At 55.7% G+C, this 27105-nt stretch overlaps 1 protein-coding gene across 1 annotated transcript in view; it reads right to left on the bottom strand.

The window, feature by feature from the left end:
* The window catches only part of LOC121559395 (AP-5 complex subunit zeta-1), an 82836-nt gene that overhangs the window by 37881 nt on the left and 17850 nt on the right, over nt 1–27105 (bottom strand). The window contains 3 exon segments of the mRNA XM_045211076.1: nt 7763–7903; nt 26472–26646; nt 26790–26902. Coding sequence (XP_045067011.1) covers nt 7763–7903; nt 26472–26646; nt 26790–26902 — 429 coding nt within the window.

The following is a 27105-nucleotide window of genomic DNA, read 5'->3' as shown; positions in this document are numbered from 1 at the left end:
GAGGCAGCAGTGTAGGGTTTAGGGTGTAGGAAACATACTGTGGTCACCTGTTCTATGGAGGCAGCAGTGTAGGGGTTAGGGTGTAGGGTTACTTACTGTAGTCACCTGTCCTATGAGGCAGCAGTGTAGGGGTTAGGGTGTAGGGACATACTGTGGTCACCTGTTCCATGAGGCAGCAGTGTAGGGTTAGGTGTAGGGAACATACTGTGGTCACCTGTTCTATGAGGCATAGTTAGGGGTTAGGTTAGAATATACTTGGTCACCTGTCTCCATGAGGCAGCAGTGTAGGGGTTAGGTGTAGGGTACTTACTGTGGTCACCTGTCTCCATGAGGCAGCAGTGTAGGGGTTAGGGTGTAGGAACATACTGTGGTCACTCTGTTCTATGAGGCAGTAGTGTAGGGGTTAGGGTGTAGGGAACATACTGTGGTCACTCTGTTCTATGAGGCAGTAGTGTAGGGGTTAGGGGTGTAGGGACACACTGTGGTCACTCTGTTCTATGAGGCAGCAGTGTAGGGGTTAGGGTGTAGGGTTACTTACTGTGGTCACCTGTTCTCATGAGGCAGCAGTGTAGGGGTTAGGGTGTAGGAACATACCGTGGTCACCTCATGAAGCAGTGTAGGGTAGGTGCAGGGCCATACTGTGGTCACCTGTTCCATGAGGCAGCAGTGTAGGGGTTAGGGTGTAGGGAACACACTGTGGTCACCTGTTCTATGAGGCAGCAGTTAGGGTTAGGGTGTAGGAACACCTGCGGTCACCTGTCTCATGAGGCAGCAGTGTAGGGGTTAGGGTGCAGGGAACACACTGTAGTCACCTGTCTCCATGAGGCAGCAGTGTAGGGGTTAGGTGCAGGGAACACCTGTGGTCACCTGTCTCTATGAGCAGCAGTGTAGGGGTTAGGGGTGTAGGGAACACACTGTGGTCACTTGTTCTATGAGGGCAGCAGTGTAGGGCTAGGGTGTAGGGACACCACTGTAGTCACCTGTCTCATGAGGCAGCAGTGTAGGGGTTAGGTGCAGGGTAGATACTGTGGTCACCTGTCCCATGAGGCAGCAGTGTAGGGGTTAGGGTGCAGGGTTAGCTATGTGGTCACCTGTCTCCATGAGGCAGCAGTGTAGGGGTTAGGGTGTAGGGACATCTGTGGTCACCTGTCTCCATGAGGCAGAGTGTAGGGTTAGGGAGGTTTACTGTGGTCACCTTTCCATGAGGCAGACAGTGAGGGGTTAGGGTGTAGGGCCCATACTGTGGTCACCTGTTCCATGAGATGCAGCAGTGTAGGGGTTAGGGTGTAGGGAACACACTGTGGTCACCCCCGTTCTATGAGGCAGTAGTGTAGGGTTAGGGTGTAGGTTAACATACTGTGGTCACCTGTTCCATGAGGCAGCAGTGTAGGGGTTAGGTGTAGGGTTATTACTGTAGACACCTGTCTCTATGAGTGCAGCAGTGTAGGGGTTAGGTGTAGGGACACTGTGTCACCTGTCCCAGAGGCAGCAGTGTAGGGTTAGGTGTAGGGAACACACTGTGGTCACCTGTTCCATGAGGCAGCAGAGTAGGGGTTAGGGTGTAGGGACATACTGTGGTCACTCTGTTCCATGAGGCAGTAGTGTAGGGGTTAGGGGTGTAGGGAACATACTGTGGTCACCTGTTCTATGAGGCAGTAGTGTAGGGGTTAGGGTGTAGGGACATACTGTGGTCACCTGTTCTATGAGGCAGTAGTGTAGGGGTTAGGGTGTAGGGACATTACTGTGGTCACCTGTTCTTGAGGCAGTGTAGGGGTTAGGGTGTAGGAACATACTGTGGTCACCTGTTCTATGAGGCAGCAGTGTAGGGGTTAGGGTGTAGGAACATACTGTGGTCACTCTGTTCTCATGAGGCAGTAGTGTAGGGGTTAGGGTGTAGGGACATTACTGTGGTCACCTGTCTCCATGAGGCAGTAGTGTAGGGTTAGGGTGTAGGGATATTACTGTGGTCCCTCTGTCTCTATGAGGCAGTAGTGTAGGGTTAGGGTGTAGGGAACATACTGTATCACCTGTTCTATGAGCAGTAGTGTAGGGGTTAGGGTGTAGGTTAGTTACTGTGGTCACTCTGTTCTATGAGGCAGCAGTGTAGGGGTTAGGGTGTAGGGAACATACTGTGGTCACTCTGTCTCTGTGAGGCAGTAGTGTAGGGGTTAGGGTGTAGGGTTACTTACTGTGGTCACTCTGTTCTATGAGGCAGTAGTGTAGGGGTTAGGGGTGTAGGGCACATACTGTGGTCACTCTGTTCTATGAGGCAGTAGTGTAGGGGTTAGGGTGTAGGGAACATACTGTAGTCACTCTGTTCTATGAGGCAGTAGTGTAGGGGTTAGGGTGTAGGGTTAGTTACTGTGGTCACTCTGTTCTATGAGGCAGTAGTGTAGGGGTTAGGGTGCAGGGAACACACTGTGTCACCTGTCCATGAGGCAGCAGTGTAGGGGTTAGGGGGTGTAGGGTAGATACTGTGGTCACTCTGTTCTATGAGGCAGTAGTGTAGGGTTAGGGTGTAGGGTTAGTTACTGTAGTCCCCTGTCTCTATGAGGCAGTAGTGTAGGGGTTAGGTGTAGGGAACATACTGTGGTCACCTGTCTCTATGAGGCAGTAGTGTAGGGGTTAGGTGTAGGGTTAGTCACTGTGGTCACTCTGTTCTATGAGGCAGTAGTGTAGGGGTTAGGGTGTAGGGAACATACCGTGGTCACCTGTTCTATGAGGCAGTAGTGTAGGGGTTAGGGGTGTAGAACATACTGTAGTCACCTGTCCTATGAGGCAGAAGTGTAGGGGTTAGGGTGTAGGGTACTACTGTGGTTACTCTGTTCTATGAGGCAGTAGTGTAGGGGTTAGGGTGTGGGATACTACTGTGATCACCTGTTCTATGAGGCAGTAGTGTAGGGGTTAGGGTGTAGGGAACATACTGTGGTCACCTGTTCCATGAGGCAGTAGTGTAGGGGGTTAGGGTGTAGGACATACTGTGGTCACTCTGTTCTATGAGGCAGTAGTGTAGGGGTTAGGTGTAGGGAATATACTGTGGTCACTCTGTTCTATGAGGCAGCAGTGTAGGGTTAGGGTGTAGGGACATACTGTGGTCCCTCTGTTCTATGAGGCAGTAGTGTAGGGGTTAGGGTGTAGGGAATATACTGTGGTCCCTGTTCTATGAGGCAGTAGTGTAGGGGTTAGGTGTAGGGAACATACTGTGGTCACCTGTCTCTATGAGGCAGTAGTGTAGGGTTAGGTGTAGGGAACATACTGTGGTCACCATGTTCTATGAGGCAGTAGTGTAGGGTTAGGGTGTAGGGTTAGTTCACTGTAGTCACCTGTCTCCATGAGAGCAGCAGTGCAGGGGTTAGGCGGGTGTAGGAACACCTGTGGTCACCTGTCCTATGAGGCAGCAGTGTAGGGTTAGGGTGTAGGAACACTGTGGTCACCTGTTCATGAGGCAGTAGTGTAGGGGTTAGGTGTAGGTACATACTGTGGTCACTCTGTTCTATGAGGCAGCAGTGTAGGGGTTAGGTGTAGGGTACTACTGTGGTCCCCTGTCTATGAGGCAGTAGTGTAGGGTTAGGTGTAGGGTTAGTTACTGTGGTCACTCTGTTTCTATGAGGCAGCAGTGTAGGGGTTAGGGTGTAGGGTTAACACACTGTGGTCACTCTGTTCTATGAGGCAGTAGTGTAGGGTTAGGTGTAGGGAACATACTGTGGTCCCCTGTTCTATGAGGCAGTAGTGTAGGGGTTAGGGTGTAGGGAACATTACTGTGGTCACCTGTCTCTATGAGGCAGCAGTGTAGGGGTTAGGGTGTAGGGAACATACTGTGGTCACCTGTCTCCATGAGGCAGTAGTGTAGGGGTTAGGGGTGTAGGGACACTGTGCCACCTGTTCTATGAGGCAGTAGTGTAGGGGTTAGGGTGAAACATCTCGGGTCACCTGTTCCATGAGGCAGTAAGTGTAGGGGTTAGGGTGTAGGAACATACTGTGGTCACCTGTTCCATGAGGCAGTAGTGTAGGGGTTAGGGTGTAGGAACATACTGTAGTCACCTGTTCTATGAGGCAGTAGTGTAGGGGTTAGGGTGTAGGGAACATACCGTAGTCACCTGTCTCTATGAGGCAGTAGTGTAGGGGTTAGGGTGTAGGAACATACTGTGGTCACTCTGTTCTATGAGGCAGTAGTGTAGGGGTTAGGGTGTAGGGAACACACTGTGGTCACTCTGTTCTATGAGGCAGTAGTGTAGGGGTTAGGGTGTAGGGAACATACTGTGGTCACTCTGTTCTATGAGGCAGTAGTGTAGGGGTTAGGGTGTAGGAACATACTGTGGTCACCTGTTCTATGAGGCAGTAGTGTAGGGGTTAGGGTGTAGGGAACATACTGTGGTCACTCTGTTCTATGAGGCAAGTAGTGTAGGGTTAGGGTGTAGGGAACATACTGTGGTCACTCTGTTCTATGAGGCAGTAGTGTAGGGGTTAGGGTGTAGGGAACATACTGTGGTCACTCTGTTCTATGAGGCAGTAGTGTAGGGGTTAGGGTGTAGGGAACATACTGTGGTCACTCTGTTCTATGAGGCAGTAGTGTAGGGGTTAGGGTGTAGGGTACATACTGTGGTCACTCTGTTCTATGAGGCAGTAGTGTAGGGGTTAGGGTGTAGGGACATTACTGTGCTCACCTGTTCTATGAGGCAGTAGTGTAGGGGTTAGGGTGTAGGGAACAACGTGGTCACTCTGTTCTATGAGGCAGTAGTGTAGGGGTTAGGGTGTAGGGTTAGTTACTGTGGTCACTCTGTTCTATGAGGCAGTAGTGTAGGGGTTAGGTGTAGGGAACATACTGTGGTCACCCTGTTCTATGAGGCAGTAGTGTAGGGGTTAGGGGTGTAGGGTTAGTTACTGTGGTCACCTGTTCTATGAGGCAGAGTGTAGGGGTTAGGGTGTAGGGTTAGATACTGTGGTCACTCTGTTCTATGAGGCAGTAGTGTAGGGGTTAGGGTGTAGGGAACATACTGTGGTCACTCTGTTCTATGAGGCAGCAGTGTAGGGGTTAGGGTGTAGGGTTACTTACTGTGGTCACTCTGTTCTATGAGGCAGTAGTGTAGGGGTTAGGGTGTAGGGACATACTGTATCACTCTGTTCTATGAGGCAGTAGTGTAGGGGTTAGGGTGTAGGGAACATACTGTGGTCACTCTGTCTCTATGAGGCAGCAGTGTAGGGGTTAGGGTGTAGGGATATTACTGTGGTCACCTGTTCTATGAGGCAGTAGTGTAGGGGGTTAGGGTGTAGGGTACATACTGTGGTCACTCTGTTCTATGAGGCAGTAGTGTAGGGGTTAGGGTGTAGGGTTAGTTACTGTGGTCACTCTGTTCTATGAGGCAGTAGTGTAGGGGTTAGGGTGTAGGGTACATACTGTGGTCACTCTGTTCTATGAGGCAGTAGTGTAGGGGTTAGGGTGTAGGGTTAGTTACTGTGGTCACCTGTCCCATGATGGCAGTAGTGTAGGGTTAGGTGTAGGGTACATACTGTGGTCACTCTGTTCTCATGTAGGCAGTAGTGTAGGGGTTAGGGTGTAGGGTTACATACTGTGGTCACCTGTTCTATGAGGCAGCAGTGTAGGGGTTAGGTGTAGGAACATACTGTGGTCACTCTGTTCTATGAGGCAGCAGTGTAGGGGTTAGGTGTAGGAACATACTGTGATCACTCTGTTCTATGAGGCAGTAGTGTAGGGGTTAGGGTGTAGGGAACATACTGTGGTCACCTGTTCTATGAGGCAGGAGTGTAGGGTTAGGGTGTAGGGAACATACTGTGGTCACCTGTTCTATGAGGCAGTAGTGTAGGGTTAGGGTGTAGGAACACACTGTGGTCACTCTGTCTCTATGAGGCAGTAGTGTAGGGGTTAGGGTGTAGAACATACCTGTGGTCACTCTGTTCTGAGGCAGTAGTGTAGGGGTTAGGGTGTAGGGAACATACTGTGGTCACTCTGTTCTATGAGGCAGTAGTGTAGGGGTTAGGGTGTAGGGAACATACTGTGGTCACTCTGTTCTATGAGGCAGTAGTGTAGGGGTTAGGGTGTAGGGAACATACTGTGGTCACTCTGTTCTATGAGGCAGTAGTGTAGGGGTTAGGGTGTAGGAACATACTGTGGTCACCTGTTCTATGAGGCAGTAGTGTAGGGGTTAGGGGTGTAGGAACATACTGTGGTCACCTGTTCCATGAGGCAGTAGTGTAGGGGTTAGGTGTAGGGAACATACTGTGGTCACCTGTCTCCATGAGGCAGTAGTGTAGGGTTAGGGTGTAGGGAACATACTGTGGTCACTGTCTCTATGAGGCAGTAGTGTAGGGGTTAGGGGTGTAGGGAACATACTGTGGTCACTCTGTTCTATGAGGCAGTAGTGTAGGGGTTAGGGTGTAGGGTTAGTTACTGTAGTCACCGTCATCTATGAGGCAGTAGTGTAGGGGTTAGGGTGTAGGGTACATACTGTGGTCACCTGTTCGATGAGGCAGTAGTGTAGGGGTTAGGTGTAGGGTTAGTTACTGCGGTCACTCTGTTCTATGAGGCAGTAGTGTAGGGGTTAGGGTGTAGGTAGTTACTGTGGTCACCGTCTCATGAGGCAGTAGTGTAGGGGTTAGGGGTGTAGGGTACATACTGTGGTCACCTGTCTCTATGAGGCAGTAGTGTGGGGGTTAGGGTGTAGGGTAGCTACTGTGGTCACCTGTTCTCATGAGGCAGTAGTGTAGGGGTTAGGGGTGTAGGGTTAGTTACTGTAGTCACCTGTTCTATGAGGCAGCAGTGTAGGGGTTAGGGTGTAGGAACATACCGTGGTCACCTGTCTCTATGAGGCAGTAGTGTAGGGGTTAGGGTGTAGGGTACATACTGTGGTCACCTGTTCTCATGAGGCAGTAGTGTAGGGGTTAGGGTGTAGGGTTAGTTACTGTGGTCACTCTGTTCTATGAGGCAGTAGTGTAGGGGTTAGGTGTAGGGAAGATACTGTGGTCACTCTGTTCTATGAGGCAGTAGTGTAGGGGTTAGGGTGTAGGGTACTACTGTGGTCACTCTGTTCTATGAGGCAGTAGTGTAGGGGTTAGGGTGTAGGGTATTCGTGGTCACTCTGTTCTATGAGGCAGTAGTGTAGGGGTTAGTGTAGGGACATACTGTGGTCACTCTGTTCTATGAGGCAGTAGTGTAGGGTTAGGGGTGTAGGGAACATACTGTGGTCCCTCTGTTCTATGAGGCAGCAGTGTAGGGTTAGGGTGTAGGGTTAGTTACTGTGGTCACTCTGTTCTATGAGGCAGTAGTGTAGGGGTTAGGGTGTAGGGTACATACTGTGGTCACCTGTTTCTATGAGGCAGCAGTGTAGGGGTTAGGTGTAGGGGAGCTACTGCTGTCACTCTGTTCTATGAGGCAGTAGTGTAGGGGTTAGGGGTGTAGGAACATACTGTGGTCACCTGTTCCATGAGGCAGCAGTGTAGGGGTTAGGTGTAGGGTTATTACCTGTGGTCACTCTGTTCTATGAGGCAGTAGTGTAGGGGTTAGGGTGTAGGGAACATACTGTGGTCACCTGTTCTATGAGGCAGTAGTGTAGGGGTTAGGGTGTAGGGAACATACTGCGGTCACTCTGTTCTATGAGGCAGTAGTATAGGGGTTAGGGTGTAGGGAACATACTGCGGTCACTCTGTTCTATGAGGCAGTAGTGTAGGGGTTAGGGTGTAGGGAACATACTGTGGTCACTCTGTTCTATGAGGCAGTAGTGTAGGGGTTAGGGTGTAGGGAACATACTGCGGTCACTCTGTTCTATGAGGCGTTGGCAGTACAGGAAACTCTTCTCTCTCAGACGTTCTTTAGGAGGAAGGAGTCTGCTGGTGGAGGACGTGGCTGAAACCATGGAAACCACAGAGCCGTCCACCTCCGACCTGTCATCTGGGGTCACAGAGAGGTCAAGGGTTAGAGGTGGACTGACCACTGTAAAAGGAGCAGAACACCAATTAAACCAATCCATCCCAGGACATTTCTACAGCAGAACACCAATTAAACCAATCCATCCCATGACATTTCTACAGCAGAACACCAATTAAACCAATCCATCCCATGACATTTCTACAGCAGAACACCAATTAAACCAATCCATCCCAGGACATTTCTACAGCAGAACACCAATTAAACCAATCCATCCCAGGACATTTCTACAGCAGAACACCAATTAAACCAATCCATCCCAGGACATTTCTACAGCAGAACACCAATTAAACCAATCCATCCCATGACATTTCTACAGCAGAACACCAATTAAACCAATCCATCCCAGGACATTTCTACAGCAGAACACCAATTAAACCAATCCATCCCATGACATTTCTACATGCAAATAGAGACCGGTAGGCTGAAGGTCTGAGCCATCCAATAGACAGTCAGTCAGCCAGCAAGTCAGCCAGTACACAGTCAGCCAGCCAGCAAGTCAGCCAGAACAGCCCAGTCAGCCAGAACAGCCCAGTCAGCCAGCCAGCAAGTCAGCCAGTACACAGTCAGCCAGCCAGCAAGTCAGCCAGTACACAGTCAGCCAGCCAGTACACAGTCAGCCAGCCAGCAAGTCAGACAGTACACAGTCAGCCAGCCAGTCAGCCAGAACACAGTCAGTCAGCCAGCCAGTCAGCCAGAACACAGTCAGCCAGCCAGCAAGTCAGCCAGTACACAGTCAGCCAGTACACAGTCAGCCAGCCAGCAAGTCAGCCAGTACACAGTCAGCCAGCCAGTACACAGTCAGTCAGCCAGAACAGCCCAGTCAGTCAGCCAGAACAGCCCAGCCAGTCAGTCAGCCAGAACAGCCCAGTCAGTCAGCCAGAACAGCCCAGTCAGTCAGCCAGAACAGCCCAGTCAGAACAGCCCAGTCAGTCAGCCAGTCAGAACAGCCCAGTCAGTCAGCCAGTCAGTCAGCCAGAACAGCCCAGTCAGTCAGCCAGAACAGCCCAGTCAGTCAGCCAGAACAGCCCAGTCAGTCAGCCAGTCAGTCAGCCAGAACAGCCCAGTCAGTCAGCCAGAACAGCCCAGTCAGTCAGCCAGAACAGCCCAGTCAGTCAGCCAGTCAGTCAGCCAGAACAGGCCAGTCAGAGGACCTGATCAGTAATCAATAATAGTTAGTGATTAGTTAGTGATTCAGTGTGATTGATCAGTTGATCAGAGACAAGACAGATGTAGCCGACCCCCATGTCGTTGCCTACTGGGGGCGCGTGGCCGACCCCCATGTCGTTGCCTACTGGGGGGCGCCGTGTCGACCCCCGTCGTTGCCTACTGGGGCGTGCGTCGACCCCCCATGTCGTTGCCTCACGGGGGCGCGTGGCCGACCCCATGTCGTTGCCTACTGGGGGCGCGTGGCCGACCCCCATGTCGTTGCCTACTGGGGGCGCGTGGTCGACCCCCCATGTCGTTGCCTCACTGGGGGCGCGTGTCGACCCCCCATGTATTTGCCTACTGGGGCGCATGGCCTCACCCCCATGTCGCCACTGGGGCGCGTGGCGCCCCCATGTCGTTGCCTACCGGGCGCGTGGCCGACCCCCCATGTCGCGCTCACTGGGGGCGCGTGGCCGACCCCCCCATGTCGTTGCCTACTGGGGCGCGTGGCCGACCCCCCATGTCTGCCTACTGGGGCGTGCGCCGACCCCCCATGTCGTTGCCTACTGGGGGCGCCGTGGCCGACCCCCCATGTCGTTGCTACTGGGGCGCGTGGCCGACCCCCATGTCGTTGCCTACTCCCGGGCGCGCCGGCGACCCCCATGTCGTTGCCTACTCGGGGCGCGTGGTCGACCCCCATGTCGTGCCTACTGGGCGCGTGGCCGACCCCCCATGTCGTTGCTTCACTGGGGCGCGTGGCCGACCCCCCATGTCGTTGCCTCACCGGGCGCGTGGTCGACCCCCATGTCGCTGCCTACGGGCGCGTGGCCGACCCCCATGTCGTTACCTACTGGGCGCGTGGCCGACCTCCATGTCGTTGCCACTGGGGGCGCGTAGCACGACCCCCATGTCGCTGCCTACCGGGGGCGCCATGTGGTCAACCCCCCATGTCGTGCCACTGGGGCGCGTGGCACCCCCATGTCGTGCCACCGGCGCTGCCTGGCCGACCCCCATGTCGTGCCTACTGGCGCGCGGCCGACCCCTCCATGTCGTGCCTCACTGGGGGCGCGTGGCGACCCCATGTCGCTGCCTCACGGGGGCGCGTGGCCGACCCCCCCATGTCGTGCCTACTGGGGGCGCGTGGCCCGACCCCATGTCGCTGCCTCACTGGGGCGCGTGGCCGACCCCCATGTCGTTGCCTACTGGGGCGCGTGGCCGACCCCCATGTCGTTGCCTACTGGGGGCGCGTGGCCGACCCCCATGTCGTTGCCTACTGGGGGCGCGTGGCCGACCCCCATGTCGTTGCCTACTGGGCGCGTGGTCGACCCCCCATGTCGTGCACTCGGGCGCGTGGCCGACCCCCATGTCGCTGCCTACTGAGGGCGCGGCCGACCCCCATGTCGCTGCCTCACTGGGCGCGCGTGTCGACCCCCATGTCGTTGCCTCACCGGGGGCGCGTGGCCGACCCCCATGTCGTGCTCACCGGGCGCGTGGCCGACCCCATGTCGTTGCCCTACTCGGCGCGTGGCCGACCCCCCATGTCGTTGCCTCACTGGGGCGCGTGGTCGACCCCCCCATGTCGCTAGCCTACCGGGGCGCGCAAGTAGCCGACCCCCATGTCGCTGCCTACTGGGGGCGTGTGGTCGACCCCCCATGTCGCTGCCTACTGGCCGCGTGCGACCCCATGTCGCTGCCTACTCGGGCGCGTGGCGAACCCCCCATGTCGTGCCTACTGGGGCGCGTGGTCGACCCCCCATGTCGTTGCCTACTGGGCGCGTGTCGACCCCCATGTCGTTGCCTCACTGGGGGCGCGTGGCACCCCCCATGTCGCTGCCTACCGGGCGCCGTGCCGACCCCCATGTCGTTGCCTCACTGGCGCTGGCGCACCCCCATGTCGTTGCCTACTGGGGGCGCGTGGCCGACCCCCATGTCGTTGCCTACTGGGGCGCGTGGCCGACCCCCATGTCGTGCCTACGGCGCGTGGCCGACCCCATGTCGCTGCCTACTCGGGGCGCGTGGCGACCCCATGTCGTTGCCTCACTGGGGCGCGTGGCCGACCCCCATGTCGCTGCCTACTGGGGCGCGTGGCCGACCCCCCATGTCGTGCCTACTGGGGCGCGCGTGGCCGACCCCCCATGTCGTTGCCTACTGGGGGCGCGTGGCCGACCCCCATGTCGTTGCCTACTGGGGGCGCGTGGCCGACCCCCATGTCGTTGCCTACTGGGGGCGCGTGGCCGACCCCCATGTCGTTGCCTACTCGGGGCGCGTGGCCGACCCCCATGTCGTTGCCTACTGGGGGCGCGTGGCCGACCCCCATGTCGTTGCCTACTGGGGGCGCGTGGCCGACCCCCATGTCGTTGCCTACTGGGGGCGCGTGGCGACCCCATGTCGAGCTACGGGCGCGTGGCGACCCCCCATGTCGTGCCTACTGGGGGGCGCGTGGCGACCCCCATGTCGTTGCCTACTGGGGGCGCGTGGCCGACCCCCATGTCGTTGCCCACTGGGGCGCGCGTGGCCGACCCCCATTCGTGCCTACTGGGGCGCTGGCCGACCCCCATGTCGTTGCCTACCACGCCAGGGGCGCGTGGCCGACCCCCATGTCGCTGCTTACCGGGGCGTGGCCGACCCCATGTCGTTGCCCACTGGGGGCGCGTGGCCGACCCCCCCATGTCGTTGCCTCACGGCCCACCCGCTACTGGGGCGCGTGGCCGACCCCCTGCGCTGCCTACTGGCGCGTGGCGACCCCCATGTCGTGCCTACTAGGCGCGTGGCCGCCCCATGTCGTGCCTACTGGGCGCGTGGCGACCCCCCATGTCGTTGCCTACTGGGGGCGCCGCGGGCGACCCCCCATGTCGTTGCCTACTGGGGGCGCGTGGCCGACCCCCCCATGTCGTTGCCTACGGGGCGCGTGGCCGACCCCCCATGTCGGCCTACTGGGGCGCGGGCGACCCCATGTCGTGCCTACTGGGGCGCGCGGCGACCCCCCCATGTCGTTGCCTACTGGGGGCGCGTGGTCGACCCCCCATGTCGCTGCCTACGGGGCGCGGGGCCGACCCCCATGTCGTTGCCACTGGGGGCGCGCGGTCGACTCCCCCATGTCGCTGCTGGGGCGCGCGGGCTCGACCCCCATGTCGCTGCCTACTGGGGGCCGCTGGTCGACCCCCATGTCGGTTGCCTACTGGGGGCGCGTGGCACTCCCCCATGTCGTTGCCTACTCGGGGCGCGTGGCCGACCCCATGTCGCTGCCTACTGGGGGCGCGCAGGGCGACCCCCATGTCGTGCTCAACTGGGGCGCGTGTCGACCCCCCCATGTCGGTGCCTACTGGGGCCGTGGCCGACCCCCCATGTCGTTGCCTACTGGGGGCACGTGACAGCCAGTCAGTCTGGAGACTACAGGGGAACAACCCAACAGGACAGCCAGTCAGTCTGGAGCTAACAGACTACAGGGGAACAACCCAACAGGACAGCCAGTCAGTCTGGAGCTAACAGACTACAGGGGAACAACCCAACAGGACAGCCAGTCAGTCTGGAGACTACAGGGGAACAACCCAACAGGACAGCCAGTCAGTCTGGAGCTAACAGACTACAGGGGAACAACCCAACAGGACAGCCAGTCAGTCTGGAGACTACAGGGGAACAACCCAACAGGACAGCCAGTCAGTCTGGAGCTGCAGACTACAGGGGAACAACCCAACAGGACAGCCAGTCAGTCTGGAGCTAACAGACTACAGGGGAACAACCCAACAGGACAGCCAGTCAGTCTGGAGACTACAGGGGAACAACCCAACAGGACAGCCAGTCAGTCTGGAGACTACAGGGGAACAACCCAACAGGACAGCCAGTCAGTCTGGAGCTAACAGACTACAGGGGAACAACCCAACAGGACAGCCAGTCAGTCTGGAGAACTACAGGGGAACAACCCAACAGGACAGCCAGTCAGTCTGGAGCTAACAGACTACAGGGGAACAACCCAACAGGACAGCCAGTCAGTCTGGAGACTACAGGGGAACAACCCAACAGGACAGCCAGTCAGTCTGGAGCTAACACTACAGGGGAACAACCCAACAGGACAGCCAGTCAGTCTGGAGACTACAGGGGAACAACCCAACAGGACAGCCAGTCAGTCTGGAGCTAACAGACTACAGGGGAACAACCCAACAGGACAGCCAGTCAGTCTGGAGCTAACAGACTACAGGGGAACAACCCAACAGGACAGCCAGTCAGTCTGGAGACTACAGGGGAACAACCCAACAGGACAGCCAGTCAGTCTGGAGCAACAGACTACAGAGGAACAACCCAACAGGACAGCCAGTCAGTCTGGAGACTACAGGGAACAACCCAACAGGACAGCCAGTCAGTCTGGAGCTAACAGACTACAGGGGAACAACCCAACAGGACAGCCAGTCAGTCTGGAGACTACAGACTACAGGGGAACAACCCAACAGGACAGCCAGTCAGTCTGGAGACTACAGGGGAACAACCCAACAGGACAGCCAGTCAGTCTGGAGCTAACAGACTACAGGGGAACAACCCAACAGGACAGCCAGTCAGTCTGGAGACTACAGACTACAGGGGAACAACCCAACAGGACAGCCAGTCAGTCTGGAGACTACAGGGGAACAACCCAACAGGACAGCCAGTCAGTCTGGAGCTAACAGACTACAGGGGAACAACCCAACAGGACAGCCAGTCAGTCTGGAGACTACAGGGGAACAACCCAACAGGACAGCCAGTCAGTCTGGAGACTACAGGGGAACAACCCAACAGGACAGCCAGTCAGTCTGGAGCTGAGACTACAGGGGAACAACCCAACAGGACAGCCAGTCAGTCTGGAGCACTACAGGGGAACAACCCAACAGGACAGCCAGTCAGTCTGGAGCTAACAGACTACAGGGGAACAACCCAACAGGACAGCCAGTCAGTCTGGAGAGACTACAGGGGAACAACCCAACAGGACAGCCAGTCAGTCTGGAGCTAACAGACTACAGGGGAACAACCCAACAGGACAGCCAGTCAGTCTGGAGACTACAGGGGAACAACCCAACAGGACAGCCAGTCAGTCTGGAGCTAACAGACTACAGGGGAACAACCCAACAGGACAGCCAGTCAGTCTGGAGACTACAGGGGAACAACCCAACAGGACAGCCAGTCAGTCTGGAGACTACAGGGGAACAACCCAACAGGACAGCCAGTCAGTCTGGAGCTAACAGATACAGGGGAACAACCCAACAGGACAGCCAGTCAGTCTGGAGCTAACAGACTACAGGGGAACAACCCAACAGGACAGCCAGTCAGTCTGGAGCTAACAGACTACAGGGGAACAACCCAACAGGACAGCCAGTCAGTCTGGAGCTAACAGACTACAGGGGAACAACCCAACAGGACAGCCAGTCAGTCTGGAGACTACAGGGGAACAACCCAACAGGACAGCCAGTCAGTCTGGAGCTACAGACTACAGGGGAACAACCCAACAGGACAGCCAGTCAGTCTGGAGCCAACAGACTACAGGGGAACAACCCAACAGGACAGCCAGTCAGTCTGGAGACTACAGGGGAACAACCCAACAGGACAGCCAGTCAGTCTGGAGCTAACAGACTACAGGGGAACAACCCAACAGGACAGCCAGTCAGTCTGGAGCTAACAGACTACAGGGGAACAACCCAACAGGACAGCCAGTCAGTCTGGAGACTACAGGGGAACAACCCAACAGGACAGCCAGTCAGTCTGGAGCTAACAGACTACAGGGGAACAACCCAACAGGACAGCCAGTCAGTCTGGAGCTAACAGACTACAGGGGAACAACCCAACAGGACAGCCAGTCAGTCTGGAGCACAACTACAGGGGAACAACCCAACAGGACAGCCAGTCAGTCTGGAGCAACTACAGGGGAACAACCCAACAGGACAGCCAGTCAGTCTGGAGACTACAGGGGAACAACCCAACAGGACAGCCAGTCAGTCTGGAGACTACAGGGGAACAACCCAACAGGACAGCCAGTCAGTCTGGAGACTACAGGGGAACAACCCAACAGGACAGCCAGTCAGTCTGGAGACTACAGGGGAACAACCCAACAGGACAGCCAGTCAGTCTGGAGACTACAGGGGAACAACCCAACAGGACAGCCAGTCAGTCTGGAGCGCAGACTACAGGGGAACAACCCAACAGGACAGCCAGTCAGTCTGGAGACAACTACAGGGGAACAACCCAACAGGACAGCCAGTCAGTCTGGAGACTACAGGGGAACAACCCAACAGGACAGCCAGTCAGTCTGGAGTCAACTACAGGGGAACAACCCAACAGGACAGCCAGTCAGTCTGGAGCACTACAGGGGAACAACCCAACAGGACAGCCAGTCAGTCTGGAAGACTACAGGGGAACAACCCAACAGGACAGCCAGTCAGTCTGGCAGACTACAGGGGAACAACCCAACAGGACAGCCAGTCAGTCTGGAGCACTACAGGGGAACAACCCAACAGGACAGCCAGTCAGTCTGGAGCTAACACTACAGGGGAACAACCCAACAGGACAGCCAGTCAGTCTGGAGACTACAGGGGAACAACCCAACAGGACAGCCAGTCAGTCTGGAGCACTACAGGGGAACAACCCAACAGGACAGCCAGTCAGTCTGGAGCTAACAGACTACAGGGGAACAACCCAACAGGACAGCCAGTCAGTCTGGAGACTACAGGGGAACAACCCAACAGGACAGCCAGTCAGTCTGGAGACTACAGGGGAACAACCCAACAGGACAGCCAGTCAGTCTGGAGACAGACTACAGGGGAACAACCCAACAGGACAGCCAGTCAGTCTGGAGACTACAGGGGAACAACCCAACAGGACAGCCAGTCAGTCTGGAGACTACAGGGGAACAACCCAACAGGACAGCCAGTCAGTCTGGAGACTACAGGGGAACAACCCAACAGGACAGCCAGTCAGTCTGGAGACTACAGGGGAACAACCCAACAGGACAGCCAGTCAGTCTGGAGCTAACAGACTACAGGGGAACAACCCAACAGGACAGCCAGTCAGTCTGGAGCCAGACTACAGGGGAACAACCCAACAGGACAGCCAGTCAGTCTGGAGACTACAGGGGAACAACCCAACAGGACAGCCAGTCAGTCTGGAGACTACAGGGGAACAACCCAACAGGACAGCCAGTCAGTCTGGAGCTAACAGACTACAGGGGAACAACCCAACAGGACAGCCAGTCAGTCTGGAGACTACAGGGGAACAACCCAACAGGACAGCCAGTCAGTCTGGAGCAACACTACAGGGGAACAACCCAACAGGACAGCCAGTCAGTCTGGAGCTAACAGACTACAGGGGAACAACCCAACAGGACAGCCAGTCAGTCTGCAGACTACAGGGGAACAACCCAACAGGACAGCCAGTCAGTCTGCAGACTACAGGGGAACAACCCAACAGGACAGCCAGTCAGTCTGGAGACTACAGGGGAACAACCCAACAGGACAGCCAGTCAGTCTGGAGCTAACAGACTACAGGGGAACAACCCAACAGGACAGCCAGTCAGTCTGGAGACTACAGGGGAACAACCCAACAGGACAGCCAGTCAGTCTGGAGACTACAGGGGAACAACCCAACAGGACAGCCAGTCAGTCTGGAGCTCAACAGACTACAGGGGAACAACCCAACAGGACAGCCAGTCAGTCTGGAGCAACTACAGGGGAACAACCCAACAGGACAGCCAGTCAGTCTGGAGCAACTACAGGGGAACAACCCAACAGGACAGCCAGTCAGTCTGGAGCCAGACTACAGGGGAACAACCCAACAGGACAGCCAGTCAGTCTGGAGACTACAGGGGAACAACCCAACAGGACAGCCAGTCAGTCTGGAGCTAACAGACTACAGGGGAACAACCCAACAGGACAGCCAGTCAGTCTGGAGCACTACAGGGGAACAACCCAACAGGACAGCCAGTCAGTCTGGAGCAACTACAGGGGAACAACCCAACAGGACAGCCAGTCAGTCTGGAGCACAGACTACAGGGGAACAACCCAACAGGACAGCCAGTCAGTCTGGAGCTAACAGACTACAGGGGAACCAGCCAGTCAGTCTGGAGCTGCAGACTACAGGGGAACAACCCAACAGGACAGCCAGTCAGTCTGGAGACTACAGGGGAACAACCCAACAGGACAGCCAGTCAGTCTGGAGACTACAGGGGAACAACCCAACAGGACAGCCAGTCAGTCTGGAGCTAGCACTACAGGGGAACAACCCAACAGGACAGCCAGTCAGTCTGGAGCTAACAGACTACAGGGGAACAACCCAACAGGACAGCCAGTCAGTCTGGAGACTACAGGGGAACAACCCAACAGGACAGCCAGTCAGTCTGGAGACTACAGGGGAACAACCCAACAGGACAGCCAGTCAGTCTGGAGACTACAGGGGAACAACCCAACAGGACAGCCAGTCAGTCTGGAGACTACAGGGAACAACCCAACAGGACAGCCAGTCAGTCTGGAGCTAACAGACTACAGGGGAACAACCCAACAGGACAGCCAGTCAGTCTGGAGCTAACAGACTACAGGGGAACAACCCAACAGGACAGCCAGTCAGTCTGGAGCACTACAGGGGAACAACCCAACAGGACAGCCAGTCAGTCTGGAGAGCTACAGGGGAACAACCCAACAGGACAGCCAGTCAGTCTGGAGACTACAGGGGAACAACCCAACAGGACAGCCAGTCAGTCTGGAGCCAGACTACAGGGGAACAACCCAACAGGACAGCCAGTCAGTCTGGAGACTACAGGGGAACAACCCAACAGGACAGCCAGTCAGTCTGGAGCTAACAGACTACAGGGGGAACAACCCAACAGGACAGCCAGTCAGTCTGGAGCTAACAGACTACAGGGGAACAACCCAACAGGACAGCCAGTCAGTCTGGAGACTACAGGGGAACAACCCAACAGGACAGCCAGTCAGTCTGGAGCCACTACAGGGGAACAACCCAACAGGACAGCCAGTCAGTCTGGAGACTACAGGGGAACAACCCAACAGGACAGCCAGTCAGTCTGGAGCCAGACTACAGGGGAACAACCCAACAGGACAGCCAGTCAGTCTGGAGACTACAGGGGAACAACCCAACAGGACAGCCAGTCAGTCTGGAGACTACAGGGGAACAACCCAACAGGACAGCCAGTCAGTCTGGAGACTACAGGGGAACAACCCAACAGGACAGCCAGTCAGTCTGGAGACTACAGGGGAACAACCCAACAGGACAGCCAGTCAGTCTGGAGCTAACAGACTACAGGGGAACAACCCAACAGGACAGCCAGTCAGTCTGGAGCTAACAGACTACAGGGGAACAACCCAACAGGACAGCCAGTCAGTCTGGAGCTAACAGACTACAGGGGAACAACCCAACAGGACAGCCAGTCAGTCTGGAGACTACAGACTACAGGGGAACAACCCAACAGGACAGCCAGTCAGTCTGGAGACTACAGGGGAACAACCCAACAGGACAGCCAGTCAGTCTGGAGACTACAGGGGAACAACCCAACAGGACAGCCAGTCAGTCTGGAGACTACAGGGGAACAACCCAACAGGACAGCCAGTCAGTCTGGAGCTAGACTACAGGGGAACAACCCAACAGGACAGCCAGTCAGTCTGGAGCCAGACTACAGGGGAACAACCCAACAGGACAGCCAGTCAGTCTGGAGACTACAGGGGAACAACCCAACAGGACAGCCAGTCAGTCTGGAGCAGACTACAGGGGAACAACCCAACAGGACAGCCAGTCAGTCTGGAGACTACAGGGGAACAACCCAACAGGACAGCCAGTCAGTCTGGAGCTCAGACTACAGGGGAACAACCCAACAGGACAGCCAGTCAGTCTGGAGACTACAGGGGAACAACCCAACAGGACAGCCAGTCAGTCTGGAAAAGACTACAGGGGAACAACCCAACAGGACAGCCAGTCAGTCTGGAGCTACACTACAGGGGAACAACCCAACAGGACAGCCAGTCAGTCTGGAGACTACAGGGGAACAACCCAACAGGACAGCCAGTCAGTCTGGAGCTAACAGACTACAGGGGAACAACCCAACAGGACAGCCAGTCAGTCTGGAGCTAACAGACTACAGGGGAACAACCCAACAGGACAGCCAGTCAGTCTGGAGCTAACAGACTACAGGGGAACAACCCAACAGGACAGCCAGTCAGTCTGGAGACTACAGGGGAACAACCCAACAGGACAGCCAGTCAGTCTGGAGCTAACAGACTACAGGGGAACAACCCAACAGGACAGCCAGTCAGTCTGGAGACTACAGGGGAACAACCCAACAGGACAGCCAGTCAGTCTGGAGCTAACAGACTACAGGGGAACAACCCAACAGGACAGCCAGTCAGTCTGGAGACTACAGGGGAACAACCCAACAGGACAGCCAGTCAGTCTGGAGCTCAGACTACAGGGGAACAACCCAACAGGACAGCCAGTCAGTCTGGAGACTACAGGGGAACAACCCAACAGGACAGCCAGTCAGTCTGGAGACTACAGGGGAACAACCCAACAGGACAGCCAGTCAGTCTGGAGACTACAGGGGAACAACCCAACAGGACAGCCAGTCAGTCTGGAGCTAACAGACTACAGGGGAACAACCCAACAGGACAGCCAGTCAGTCTGGAGCAGACTACAGGGGAACAACCCAACAGGACAGCCAGTCAGTCTGGAGACTACAGGGGAACAACCCAACAGGACAGCCAGTCAGTCTGGAGACTACAGGGGAACAACCCAACAGGACAGCCAGTCAGTCTGGAGACTACAGGGGAACAACCCAACAGGACAGCCAGTCAGTCTGGAGACTACAGGGGAACAACCCAACAGGACAGCCAGTCAGTCTGGAGACTACAGGGGAACAACCCAACAGGACAGCCAGTCAGTCTGGAGCTGCAGACTACAGGGGAACAACCCAACAGGACAGCCAGTCAGTCTGGAGACTACAGGGGAACAACCCAACAGGACAGCCAGTCAGTCTGGAGCTAACAGACTACAGGGGAACAACCCAACAGGACAGCCAGTCAGTCTGGAGCTAACAGACTACAGGGGAACAACCCAACAGGACAGCCAGTCAGTCTGGAGCTGCAGACTACAGGGGAACAACCCAACAGGACAGCCAGTCAGTCTGGAGCAACTACAGGGGAACAACCCAACAGGACAGCCAGTCAGTCTGGAGACTACAGGGGAACAACCCAACAGGACAGCCAGTCAGTCTGGAGCCAGACTACAGGGGAACAACCCAACAGGACAGCCAGTCAGTCTGGAGACTACAGGGGAACAACCCAACAGGACAGCCAGTCAGTCTGGAGCAGACTACAGGGGAACAACCCAACAGGACAGCCAGTCAGTCTGGAGAGACTACAGGGGAACAACCCAACAGGACAGCCAGTCAGTCTGGAGACTACAGGGGAACAACCCAACAGGACAGCCAGTCAGTCTGGAGCACTACAGGGAACAACCCAACAGGACAGCCAGTCAGTCTGGAGACTACAGGGAACAACCCAACAGGACAGCCAGTCAGTCTGGAGCTAACAGACTACAGGGGAACAACCCAACAGGACAGCCAGTCAGTCTGGAGACTACAGGGGAACAACCCAACAGGACAGCCAGTCAGTCTGGAGACTACAGGGGAACAACCCAACAGGACAGCCAGTCAGTCTGGAGGACTACAGGGGAACAACCCAACAGGACAGCCAGTCAGTCTGGAGCAACTACAGGGGAACAACCCAACAGGACAGCCAGTCAGTCTGGAGACTACAGGGGAACAACCCAACAGGACAGCCAGTCAGTCTGGAGACTACAGGGGAACAACCCAACAGGACAGCCAGTCAGTCTGGAGCCTACAGGGGAACAACCCAACAGGACAGCCAGTCAGTCTGGAGACTACAGGGGAACAACCCAACAGGACAGCCAGTCAGTCTGGAGTCAGACTACAGGGGAACAACCCAACAGGACAGCCAGTCAGTCTGGAGCTAACAGACTACAGGGGAACAACCCAACAGGACAGCCAGTCAGTCTGGAGACTACAGGGGAACAACCCAACAGGACAGCCAGTCAGTCTGGAGACTACAGGGGAACAACCCAACAGGACAGCCAGTCAGTCTGGAGACTACAGGGGAACAACCCAACAGGACAGCCAGTCAGTCTGGAGCCTACAGGGGAACAACCCAACAGGACAGCCAGTCAGTCTGGAGCTAACAGACTACAGGGGAACAACCCAACAGGACAGCCAGTCAGTCTGGAGACTACAGGGGAACAACCCAACAGGACAGCCAGTCAGTCTGGAGCTAACAGACTACAGGGGAACAACCCAACAGGACAGCCAGTCAGTCTGGAGACTACAGGGGAACAACCCAACAGGACAGCCAGTCAGTCTGGAGCAACTACAGGGGAACAACCCAACAGGACAGCCAGTCAGTCTGGAGCTAACAGACTACAGGGGAACAACCCAACAGGACAGCCAGTCAGTCTGGAGCTGCAGACTACAGGGGAACAACCCAACAGGACAGCCAGTCAGTCTGGAGCTAACAGACTACAGGGGAACAACCCAACAGGACAGCCAGTCAGTCTGGAGACTACAGGGGAACAACCCAACAGGACAGCCAGTCAGTCTGGAGCTACTACAGGGGAACAACCCAACAGGACAGCCAGTCAGTCTGGAGCACTACAGGGGAACAACCCAACAGGACAGCCAGTCAGTCTGGAGACTACAGGGGAACAACCCAACAGGACAGCCAGTCAGTCTGGAGCTAACAGACTACAGGGGAACAACCCAACAGGACAGCCAGTCAGTCTGGAGCTACAGACTACAGGGGAACAACCCAACAGGACAGCCAGTCAGTCTGGAGACTACAGGGGAACAACCCAACAGGACAGCCAGTCAGTCTGGAGCCAGACTACAGGGGAACAACCCAACAGGACAGCCAGTCAGTCTGGAGCAACAGACTACAGGGGAACAACCCAACAGGACAGCCAGTCAGTCTGGAGACTAACAGACTACAGGGGAACAACCCAACAGGACAGCCAGTCAGTCTGGAGACTACAGGGGAACAACCCAACAGGACAGCCAGTCAGTCTGGAGCCAGACTACAGGGGAACAACCCAACAGGACAGCCAGTCAGTCTGGAGACTACAGGGGAACAACCCAACAGGACAGCCAGTCAGTCTGGAGCTAACAGACTACAGGGGAACAACCCAACAGGACAGCCAGTCAGTCTGGAGACTACAGGGGAACAACCCAACAGGACAGCCAGTCAGTCTGGAGCCAGACTACAGGGGAACAACCCAACAGGACAGCCAGTCAGTCTGGAGCACTACAGGGGAACAACCCAACAGGACAGCCAGTCAGTCTGAGTAACAGACTACAGGGGAACAACCCAACAGGACAGCCAGTCAGTCTGGAGCTAACAGACTACAGGGGAACAACCCAACAGGACAGCCAGTCAGTCTGGAGCAACTACAGGGGAACAACCCAACAGGACAGCCAGTCAGTCTGGAGCTCAGACTACAGGGGAACAACCCAACAGGACAGCCAGTCAGTCTGGAGCTACAGACTACAGGGGAACAACCCAACAGGACAGCCAGTCAGTCTGGAGCAGACTACAGGGGAACAACCCAACAGGACAGCCAGTCAGTCTGGAGACTACAGGGGAACAACCCAACAGGACAGCCAGTCAGTCTGGAGACTACAGCCGGGGAACAACCCAACAGGACAGCCAGTCAGTCTGGAGACTACAGGGGAACAACCCAACAGGACAGCCAGTCAGTCTGGAGACTACAGGGGAACAACCCAACAGGACAGCCAGTCAGTCTGGAGACTACAGACTACAGGGGAACAACCCAACAGGACAGCCAGTCAGTCTGGAGACTACAGGGGAACAACCCAACAGGACAGCCAGTCAGTCTGGAGCTAACAGACTACAGGGGAACAACCCAACAGGACAGCCAGTCAGTCTGGAGACTACAGGGGAACAACCCAACAGGACAGCCAGTCAGTCTGGAGCTAACAGACTACAGGGGAACAACCCAACAGGACAGCCAGTCAGTCTGGAGCTAACAGACTACAGGGGAACAACCCAACAGGACAGCCAGTCAGTCTGGAGACTACAGGGGAACAACCCAACAGGACAGCCAGTCAGTCTGGAGACTACAGGGGAACAACCCAACAGGACAGCCAGTCAGTCTGGAGACTACAGGGGAACAACCCAACAGGACAGCCAGTCAGTCTGGAGCTAACAGACTACAGGGGAACAACCCAACAGGACAGCCAGTCAGTCTGGAGACTACAGGGGAACAACCCAACAGGACAGCCAGTCAGTCTGGAGACTACAGGGGAACAACCCAACAGGACAGCCAGTCAGTCTGGAGAGACTACAGGGGAACAACCCAACAGGACAGCCAGTCAGTCTGGAGACTACAGGGGAACAACCCAACAGGACAGCCAGTCAGTCTGGAGCTAACAGACTACAGGGGAACAACCCAACAGGACAGCCAGTCAGTCTGGAGACTACAGGGGAACAACCCAACAGGACAGCCAGTCAGTCTGGAGACTACAGGGGAACAACCCAACAGGACAGCCAGTCAGTCTGGAGCTAACAGACTACAGGGGAACAACCCAACAGGACAGCCAGTCAGTCTGGAGCTAACAGACTACAGGGGAACAACCCAACAGGACAGCCAGTCAGTCTGGAGCTAACGACTACAGGGGAACAACCCAACAGGACAGCCAGTCAGTCTGGAGCACTACAGGGGAACAACCCAACAGGACAGCCAGTCAGTCTGGAGACTACAGGGGAACAACCCAACAGGACAGCCAGTCAGTCTGGAGCTAACAGACTACAGGGGAACAACCCAACAGGACAGCCAGTCAGTCTGGAGCTGCAGACTACAGGGGAACAACCCAACAGGACAGCCAGTCAGTCTGGAGACTACAGGGGAACAACCCAACAGGACAGCCAGTCAGTCTGGAGCTAACAGACTACAGGGGAACAACCCAACAGGACAGCCAGTCAGTCTGGAGACTACAGGGGAACAACCCAACAGGACAGCCAGTCAGTCTGGAGACTACAGGGGAACAACCCAACAGGACAGCCAGTCAGTCTGGAGACTACAGGGGAACAACCCAACAGGACAGCCAGTCAGTCTGGAGCTAACAGACTACAGGGGAACAACCCAACAGGACAGCCAGTCAGTCTGGAGACTACAGGGGAACAACCCAACAGGACAGCCAGTCAGTCTGGAGTCACTACAGGGGAACAACCCAACAGGACAGCCAGTCAGTCTGGAGCCACTACAGGGGGAACAACCCAACAGGACAGCCAGTCAGTCTGGAGACTACAGGGGAACAACCCAACAGGACAGCCAGTCAGTCTGGAGACTACAGGGGAACAACCCAACAGGACAGCCAGTCAGTCTGGAGCTAACAGACTACAGGGGAACAACCCAACAGGACAGCCAGTCAGTCTGGAGACTACAGGGGAACAACCCAACAGGACAGCCAGTCAGTCTGGAGACTACAGGGGAACAACCCAACAGGACAGCCAGTCAGTCTGGAGCTAACAGACTACAGGGGAACAACCCAACAGGACAGCCAGTCAGTCTGGAGACTACAGGGGAACAACCCAACAGGACAGCCAGTCAGTCTGGAGCTAACAGACTACAGGGGAACAACCCAACAGGACAGCCAGTCAGTCTGGAGACTACAGGGGAACAACCCAACAGGACAGCCAGTCAGTCTGGAGCCTACAGGGGAACAACCCAACAGGACAGCCAGTCAGTCTGGAGACTACAGGGGAACAACCCAACAGGACAGCCAGTCAGTCTGGAGCCTACAGGGGAACAACCCAACAGGACAGCCAGTCAGTCTGGAGCTAACAGACTACAGGGGAACAACCCAACAGGACAGCCAGTCAGTCTGGAGACTACAGGGGAACAACCCAACAGGACAGCCAGTCAGTCTGGAGCTAACAGACTACAGAGGAACAACCCAACAGGACAGCCAGTCAGTCTGGAGACTACAGGGGAACAACCCAACAGGACAGCCAGTCAGTCTGGAGCTAACAGACTACAGGGGAACAACCCAACAGGACAGCCAGTCAGTCTGGAGCTAACAGACTACAGGGGAACAACCCAACAGGACAGCCAGTCAGTCTGGAGACTACAGGGGAACAACCCAACAGGACAGCCAGTCAGTCTGGAGCACTACAGGGGAACAACCCAACAGGACAGCCAGTCAGTCTGGAGCTAACAGACTACAGGGGAACAACCCAACAGGACAGCCAGTCAGTCTGGAGACTACAGGGGAACAACCCAACAGGACAGCCAGTCAGTCTGGAGCCAACAGACTACAGGGGAACAACCCAACAGGACAGCCAGTCAGTCTGGAGCTCAGACTACAGGGGAACAACCCAACAGGACAGCCAGTCAGTCTGGAGACTACAGGGGAACAACCCAACAGGACAGCCAGTCAGTCTGAGACTACAGGGGAACAACCCAACAGGACAGCCAGTCAGTCTGGAGCTAACAGACTACAGGGGAACAACCCAACAGGACAGCCAGTCAGTCTGGAGACTACAGGGGAACAACCCAACAGGACAGCCAGTCAGTCTGGAGCTAACAGACTACAGGGGAACAACCCAACAGGACAGCCAGTCAGTCTGGAGCTAACAGACTACAGGGGAACAACCCAACAGGACAGCCAGTCAGTCTGGAGCAGACTACAGGGGAACAACCCAACAGGACAGCCAGTCAGTCTGGAGCTAACAGACTACAGGGGAACAACCCAACAGGACAGCCAGTCAGTCTGGAGACTACAGGGGAACAACCCAACAGGACAGCCAGTCAGTCTGGAGACTACAGGGGAACAACCCAACAGGACAGCCAGTCAGTCTGGAGACTACAGGGGAACAACCCAACAGGACAGCCAGTCAGTCTGGAGACTACAGGGAACAACCCAACAGGACAGCCAGTCAGTCTGGAGGCTACAGGGAACAACCCAACAGGACAGCCAGTCAGTCTGGAGCACTACAGGGGAACAACCCAACAGGACAGCCAGTCAGTCTGGAGACTACAGGGGAACAACCCAACAGGACAGCCAGTCAGTCTGGAGCTAACAGACTACAGGGGAACAACCCAACAGGACAGCCAGTCAGTCTGGAGACTACAGGGGAACAACCCAACAGGACAGCCAGTCAGTCTGGAGACTACAGGGGAACAACCCAACAGGACAGCCAGTCAGTCTGGAGCAGACTACAGGGGAACAACCCAACAGGACAGCCAGTCAGTCTGGAGCTACACTACAGGGGAACAACCCAACAGGACAGCCAGTCAGTCTGGAGCCAGTCAGTCTCACATTCACATCTTAACACACCTGCGTCTGTGCTGGTGTTGCCGTCGGTTGCATTGTGGTATGTGATCAGCCAATGGCGTAGCAGAGAGAAACTGTAGAGGTTCATCCATTGGTCGTCTGAGAAGGCTTGGCTGACACACAGCACCGTGAAGAAGTCCCCACACACACACCCATCCAGCTCCGCCACCTGCCCCGGCTACACACACAAACACACACACACACACACACACCACACACACACACACACAATTTAGAACAGACATTCAGAACGGCCAGGTAGTTCATTACAGTTGTGCATGTAAAAATATGCAGTGATTTGATTGGTTGATTAGAGGTCACCTGACGTATTCGAGGGCCAGTGAAAAACCCTCCTGACGAAGCCACACCTCCCTGCTGAACGCTGGCGTAGCGCAGCCAATCACCGAGCCTCTTACTGAGCAGGGTCACATGATCTACACACAAACACACACACACTTACATTTTAGTCATTTAGCAGACGCTCTTATCCAGAGAGACATACAGTTAGTATATTCACATTAAGATAGCTAGGTGGGACAACCACATATTACAGTAGTTAGTATATTCATATTAAGACAGCTAGGTGGGACAACCACATATTACAGTAGTTAGTATATTCATATTAAGACAGCTAGGT

Source organism: Coregonus clupeaformis, chromosome 35 (genome assembly GCF_020615455.1).
Source record: "Coregonus clupeaformis isolate EN_2021a chromosome 35, ASM2061545v1, whole genome shotgun sequence".
NCBI classification, from domain to species: Eukaryota; Metazoa; Chordata; class Actinopteri; order Salmoniformes; family Salmonidae; genus Coregonus; species Coregonus clupeaformis.
This window is presented reverse-complemented; position numbering and strand designations above follow the sequence as displayed.